The sequence below is a fragment of the Dermacentor silvarum genome, chromosome 1, assembly GCF_013339745.2.
Source record: "Dermacentor silvarum isolate Dsil-2018 chromosome 1, BIME_Dsil_1.4, whole genome shotgun sequence".
In the NCBI taxonomy this organism is placed as follows: Eukaryota; Metazoa; Arthropoda; class Arachnida; order Ixodida; family Ixodidae; genus Dermacentor; species Dermacentor silvarum.
The window spans coordinates 128,490,400-128,497,324 of NC_051154.1; the positions used below are offsets into that span (position 1 = coordinate 128,490,400).

The 6,925-nt window shown below is 45.4% G+C and overlaps 1 protein-coding gene across 1 annotated transcript; it reads right to left on the bottom strand.

Annotated features, from left to right (window-relative positions):
- Positions 1-4,563: 4,563 nt before the first annotated feature.
- Positions 4,564-6,714, bottom strand: LOC119458419 (ctenidin-1-like). Its single transcript, XM_037720289.1, has 2 exons — positions 6,703-6,714; positions 4,564-5,001 (listed from the first exon to the last, which is right to left on the bottom strand). Exons 1-2 carry the CDS (start codon positions 6,712-6,714, stop codon positions 4,564-4,566), a joined length of 450 nt encoding a protein of 149 aa, XP_037576217.1.
- Positions 6,715-6,925: the final 211 nt, after the last annotated feature.

The following is a 6,925-nucleotide window of genomic DNA, read 5'->3' on the forward strand; positions in this document are numbered from 1 at the left end:
GACGCTTGATCTACGCTCGGGGTATTGGCAAATAACTATAAAACCTTAACTATAACTATAAAACCGCCTTATTACACGGTTATATATTAAACGGTTACAAATTATACGGTTGCGGAGCAGGAATGCCTGGCAGCTCTTTTCGCCGTGCAGAAATTTTGCTGTTATCTTTACGGAAGACCATTTAGATAGTCACCGATCATCACTCTTCATGCTGGCTGGTTAGTTTGCTTGATCCCTCAGGTCGACTCGCGCGCTTGGCGCTGCGCCTTCAGGAATATGACTTCGAGGTGTCATACAAGAGCGGACGTCGTCATGCCGACGCAGACTGTCTTTCTCGCATTCCTCTTGCGATTTCCGACTGCGAAGCCGGGAATTTTGACGACTGTCTCGCTGCCATTACTCTACGTTCCCCGACGCGGCAGACTTTCAGAGAGAGCAACGCAATGATCTCAACCTGGATCCGCTGTTTGCCGCCGCTCGTACTTCTCAAGGCAGCGGTCGCTTCACCATTCGTGATGAGTTCCTCCATAAGAACAACTACTCCGGGAATGGAGCACTTTTTGTTTTCTTCTTGCTACTGAGAGTCTCCGCTCCGACGTCTTACGCACCATGCATGACGATGCGACATCTGGTCATTTCGGTTTCGTGCAAACGCTACACCGCACGCAAGAGCGATTTTACTTACCCAACATGTACCAGACAACCACACACTATGTCGCTAGTTGTGAAACGTGTCAACGTCACAAGCGACCAACCACCGCTGCACCAGGTCCCCTGCGGCCACTGACACCACCCAGTACACCTTTCGAGGAGGTAGGCATTGACCTTTTGGGCCCATTCCCGTTATTTAACAATAAGAACCGTTTGATAATCGTTTGCGTGGACCATCTCACACGGTACGCAGAAACTGCAGCCATACCCTCTACCACCGCTGCCTGCGTGGCGCTCTTGCTGCTGCGTTCCGTAGTCCCGGTCATGGCCCGCCGCGTGTTATCATCAGTGACCGTGCTCGCCAGTTCATTGCGGACGCCGTTGAGGAGCTACTTCGTCTGTGCACTTCTGAGTCCCGTCACTCCACGCCGTATCATCCACAGACCAATGGCCTTGTTGAAAGGACAAACCGAACACTGACCAACATGCTTGTCATGTACGTTTCTCCAACCATAAGAACTGGGACGACGTGCTGCTCTTCATAACTTACGCATACAACACGGCGAAACACGAAACCACGAACTACAGCCCCTTTTATCTCCTCTATGCAAATTTTCTTAAACTTTATTCTGCACAACGACGATTCTGTGTCAAAGACTGTGTGCCTCGCTGAAGAAACCCTCCGAATATCCCGTCTTCGTACTTGGGCCTCGCAACATCATTCAAAGGCGCGTCAAGGACCAGTATCATTCGCCAAAGGTGACTTGGTGATTCTTTGGACACCGCAACGCAAGCGGGTCTTCTGTCAAAAGTTCCTGTCCCCCTATTCTGGCCCTTACGTTGTCCTAGAGCGTTTGAGTGAACTTTGTTATGAAATAGCTCGCCTCGTGGGGAATGGCCGGATATCAAGGAGAACGCAGGTAACTCATGTTCCTCGCCTGAAACGTTTTGACCCTACTGATCCCTCCTGACTCGCCCTACGGGCTTCGTCTGCTTGTGGGGGAATTTAATGAACATACAAGAAGCCGTTGGGGAAGAGGAGAAGAACGAAGTGCTTGGAGGCCGGATTGCGAGGTCACCATCATCCATCTCCTGTAAATAAAGAAATTTCTTCACAACTCTCCGTAACAATATTGTAAAATCAAGGGCCTGTATTTTCAAAGCACGTATTCTCTAAATTCTTCTTACTGACAATTTTTATTACGGACGCTACAATGGGTTCGTAAAAAAAAGCGCCCGTCAATCATGATTGCAAATATATTATTCATGAAAGATTGCAGCCAATGATCAATAGGTTTTACAAACAAAAATTTGTCAATCCAAATCCTGATCTTGATAGGATATATCTTCCTCAACCCTATTTATCTACTCTACTGTTCGTGTCGTTTACATCACTGTGTGTGAGGTATCGATGATATGATCGCTGCCTACCAGGAAGCGAAAATGTATTATTTTCCGTTTCAATGCTACCTTTATCGAGAACGTTTAGCACAGTTTTAGTATGGTTTTGTACAAATGCTTCAAGCATTCAGACTAATGGGTGTTCATCAGTTAGTACGTATGTACTGGCTGATTCCATTTGCACCAAATGCAGACTCCGTAGCGGTCCGGCAGTGCTTCGGGATAGGTAGGTAATAGGTGTACTTGTGCGCTGGAGACCTGTACCTTGTTAAATAATTAGTCTCGTTTATTTGTTACGACTGTGAGATTTTAAAAGATTGGCACATCAAACTGTTTTGAAGCGCGGGCTTTTTCTGCACTCATCTTCTCTAATAGGGCAACAATGGGCATTCTCGACTTCGTTCAGTGAGTAAATTTACAATAGGTTAATCGGTGACGTCAAATCCACATGGTTCTCTTTCAAATTTTTCATCTGTACCAGCATACCATTGGTGACAATATACCTTCTTTGAGGGGACGACGAAGTGATACTTTAGAAGAACCAGGGTGAAGGACCCTGGTAGAACGCTTGTGCATTGGTTCTTGCTATTGAAAGGGAAACTTTCTTTTTCTAACCCCATGGGGTTTATGTAACGGTGTAGGTACGTAAATAATGCTTCTAACGGAAAAAGCAACTTGTAGTTCATATATTATTTTTTTACATTTTACAAAATATCTACAAAGTGCACTTTGCCTAGTGACTGGCACCTAAAGTGGGTTGTACCTCTTCTGTTGTACCTGTATATCTCGGGTGTTCCTTTTTTTAGCTGCACCAATTTTTTTAAAAATTGCCTGTGGCAAATAGCACATTTCTAACCTTTGATCTTAAATACTCGGTGAGCAGCATTCTACAAGCATTCGAAATACTTGACTGAATAATTAACATATTTACGCTAATTATTTTTAACTAATTACTTTATGACACAAATGTCAATCTGTTCCATTCCACGCGAAACGTCCCAGACCCCAAAAGTGACCATCACCGATTCTCTTGCGAAAAATGGGCCCTGTTGGTGAGTGTGTGTGAATGATGTTTCACCAAAGTATTTTTCTGGTAAAAAACGTTTTGGTGACTTAAGCGCTCTTTGAAGTTTCCGCAAAGAAGCAAAACTTGGTTGGAGGTATTTTTTTTTATTGAAGTGTGAAGCCAGGTATAATGACAAATATTATTTTATAATATTCTACTGGCGTGATTCTTGCATGTGACGTCATGGGTCAACACATTTATTAATTTTCCGCGTTTATTTGGCTCGGTTAAAGAGCAATACAATTGTGCGTTTATAACCCGGTTTTGAATAAACATCGTTAAGATTTAAGCCACAACATTTTTTTTCTACTTTTTCCCCCGTTGCTATAGTTTATGCTCAATCATTTTCAATTTTCAATTTCTGGAATCAATTTTCCAGAAAATTACTTCCGAATTTGACATTATAGTAAGCTATTGTGCTGCCGCAACTGTTAGCGCTCATCCTGTTCGCATACTTGTCCCTGTCCCTTAGGGCTGTTTTTGTATACACAGACAATCATTAGTTTGTGCATATTCATGTTTCTATAACAACCTTTATGGTCATACTTACTTACAAAGAACTTATTAGCGTATGCGTAAAAAAAAAAGAATCACACGAGGGGCAGAAGTTGTCTGAGGGACTGTCAGTTCGTTCGACTATATTGAGAACAGTTACATTGTCCGGTGCATTGTCCAGAAGGTGTATCAGGAGGGTAAAGGCACGAATGAACACCTTAGTTATAGGACCACGTTTTGCATTTATCATTTCTGGTTATTCCTTCATATTTAATTTCAATCAATGCCGGGCCATTTGCGTTTGTGCTTTTGTGCCCTAATGTTCGACTTATTAAGCACCTGAATCGATATCATACTCAGTGTTCTGAATGTGCTGCATAAAACCGCCCTACTACATAAATCCGACATGTTGGTGGGGCAAATATTCTTGCCCCAATAAAGCCTAAGGAAGAGTTACGACATTGCGAGTAACGCCTCATATACCCGAGAAGAAAAGCTTATTTGTCGTTTAATTGGGCTTGGACACATGAAAGGAAAAAAGTAATTCCTCCGTTCATACTACGAGCTCACAAACGCACTCACCATGAGAGAAAGCTTTTCCTCTTTTTTTTTTCTACAGCGTATTCTCCTCATGTGCATACTATTAGTGGGATGCTTCCGTGTTCGAAGAGAGCTCCCTAACTGGCTTAATATGTATGGTGTATTGTTTATCATGAACATTTACAAGACAATTATTCCGACGTTCACTTATGACATACCAACGAATTATCCAACAGCCAGTCGTTTATTTCCAAGTTCTTTGGCATTTTCACATTTTTAACCGGCCCACAGGCCCTGTTTTGTGCTTTGTCTAGCTTGGATCTTCATGCACAGGACGCCAATCGACACCGTCACTGTCTTGATGTGGTCGCTTTTGAAGGCTGTACGGGGCCAGCATGAACAGTACCACTTTACGACCATGGCCATCCTCCTCCGTGGCCGCCACCGCCTCCACCGTATCCGCCACCGTATCCGCCTCCGCCGTATCCGCCACCGCCGCCGCCGAAGCCGCCACCGCCGCCGCCTCCGAAGCCTCCGCCGCCACTCGAGATTGTCGTGTACGTCACCACGGGCTTCAGGGCATGCGACACGCTGGCCACCGGCTTGGCCACGTAACTTACCACAGGCTTGGCGACGTACTTTACGCTCACAATGGGTGTCTTGACGTACGAGACGGAAGCTACGCCGATGTCACCTCCGCCGCCACCATCACCGCCGCCGAAACCGCCCCCGCCACCGAAACCGCCCCCGCCACCAAAACCACCGCCACCACCTCCGCCGTAATCATCGCCGCCGTCATCCAGAAGGCCCGCAGAGGCGATCGTTGCTACTGCGAAGAGGACGAGGACCTGGAATGAAGAAAGCAGATCAGGGCATATCCTGTGTATGAAGCCCGCCAGCCACGCAATGCGGCCAAATCGAATTTAATACATGTGTCCGAACGCTTATACACCATTCTTCGCTGAAATCACTTCAGGTAGCAAGAGAAACGTTACAGGAAGCACTTTCATAACTCCATAGTCTTCTTGGTAGTTTTTCGTTTTGTAGTTTGTATACAGTTACTATCAAGTAGTATTTGATCTCTCTATATACCTTGCCCACAAAGTTGGGGCATTAGTTTCATGCCCAGCTACTTCATGAAGCGAGTGCAGAGTATGGTTTGCACAAACTTTTGTCTGTATTACCGGAATCCCGGGGACGGTAATGCGTTCTTAATTTCTTAGCACTCGATAGAAGATAACTTCAGGCTAGAAAGTTCCTGACGACGAAGCACTATGCGTTGGATCTCAAATAAGCCATTTGAGCTTACGTGCTTCGACCAGGTCATTATACAACGCCCGAGTTACCAGAGCTGGCATGCTCCGTTGCTTTGAAACCCTTCCTCCTTTTCAAAACTTTCTATGCCCATTACTTTTATGTACCGCTGTTGGCGCAGCAAAGCAGACCCTGTTCTATTTAGGCTGTCCCTTTTCACTTTCTTGTGTGAGCTCCTGTGCTAAATCGAGAGTTCTCGCCGTCATGGTCTAGCACGTTTAGTACCAATCTCTCGTTTTTTGCTTTCAGCTATTCGCGGTCAATGCATGAGAACCCCCGAGAAAGACCTTCTGTTGTATCGGGCTTCATACAGATTTCTGTCCGTACTGAATAAACTCGAAAAATTTTCTGAAAAGGGGTTATAAAATAGATTTAGGAGACATATCAGGCCAGTTTTAAAGGGTGTAGTACTCCTTACAGCACATGAATTTTAGGATAGAACTATGTGTTTGGCGTTTCCTGTATAATATCTAGCTATTGAAAAGTTATATACAAGGCATTAGCGTTATTGCGCACGCCACGAGGTAACCAACACGTCTCCCACGTAACTCATCAATCCCGCGTTAATCACTTCTAAGCAGCTAACGCGCAACATTTTCTGTTTCCTACACTTTGCATGACATCATTCGATTTCGTAACTGACCTGGAGCGACGACAGCAGTGGCGAACGCTAGAAAATACGACCTGTCAAACCTACTACATTTAACGTAGCTGCTTAGGCAAGCGCCGCCAGTAAAGCGTAACACGTTGGAGAGCTCGCTATCGTAACCAACAAGCAATGCCGAGAGGCAAACAGAAGTGACAGCTTACGGCAACGAGGTCACGGAGCGTAAGCCGTCACTTAATCAGCCACAACGCACCGCCGAAAGTTCTGAGCGATATAAATGAGGTTCACTAATTCATCATATTGATTGAACTATATTGCACTATATTTGGCAACTATATATATGAAGAGCTCAAGATATAAACACTGAAAGACGCTTAATCATTCACGTGTCTTGACGTTGTGCCTTTTTTTCTTAAACATAGACAGATATTCAAATGAGCTCGATAACGCCAAACACACAATTCTACCAGCTGGCCGAAGCATTGCTGTCAACCAGTATGCTGCAATCTGCACTAAATATAAAGAGGGACCACGTGCGTTCATGCTGTGCTTGCGCATCCAGCTGTCAGGAACTTCACATCCATCACGGAAACCCGTCCCTAAGACGTGTGCTTTGCTGTCAACTCACCGATGCTCGCATGGCTTCAGAGGCAGACCAGTGCTGACTTGCGACCGGATGCAGTGCCTTTTATACGGAAGACGCGACTGCTTGGAGGAAGTGGAGGCGGGAAGGAGAAAGGGGGCGGTCGCGTGAGCAAGCAAAACATAACGCAGGCAGAGGCTTGTGGCTCGCCTACGGTCATTATGAGTCTCACGCGCTGCGTGGAAACCCCGTTAAACCACTTTCTGCG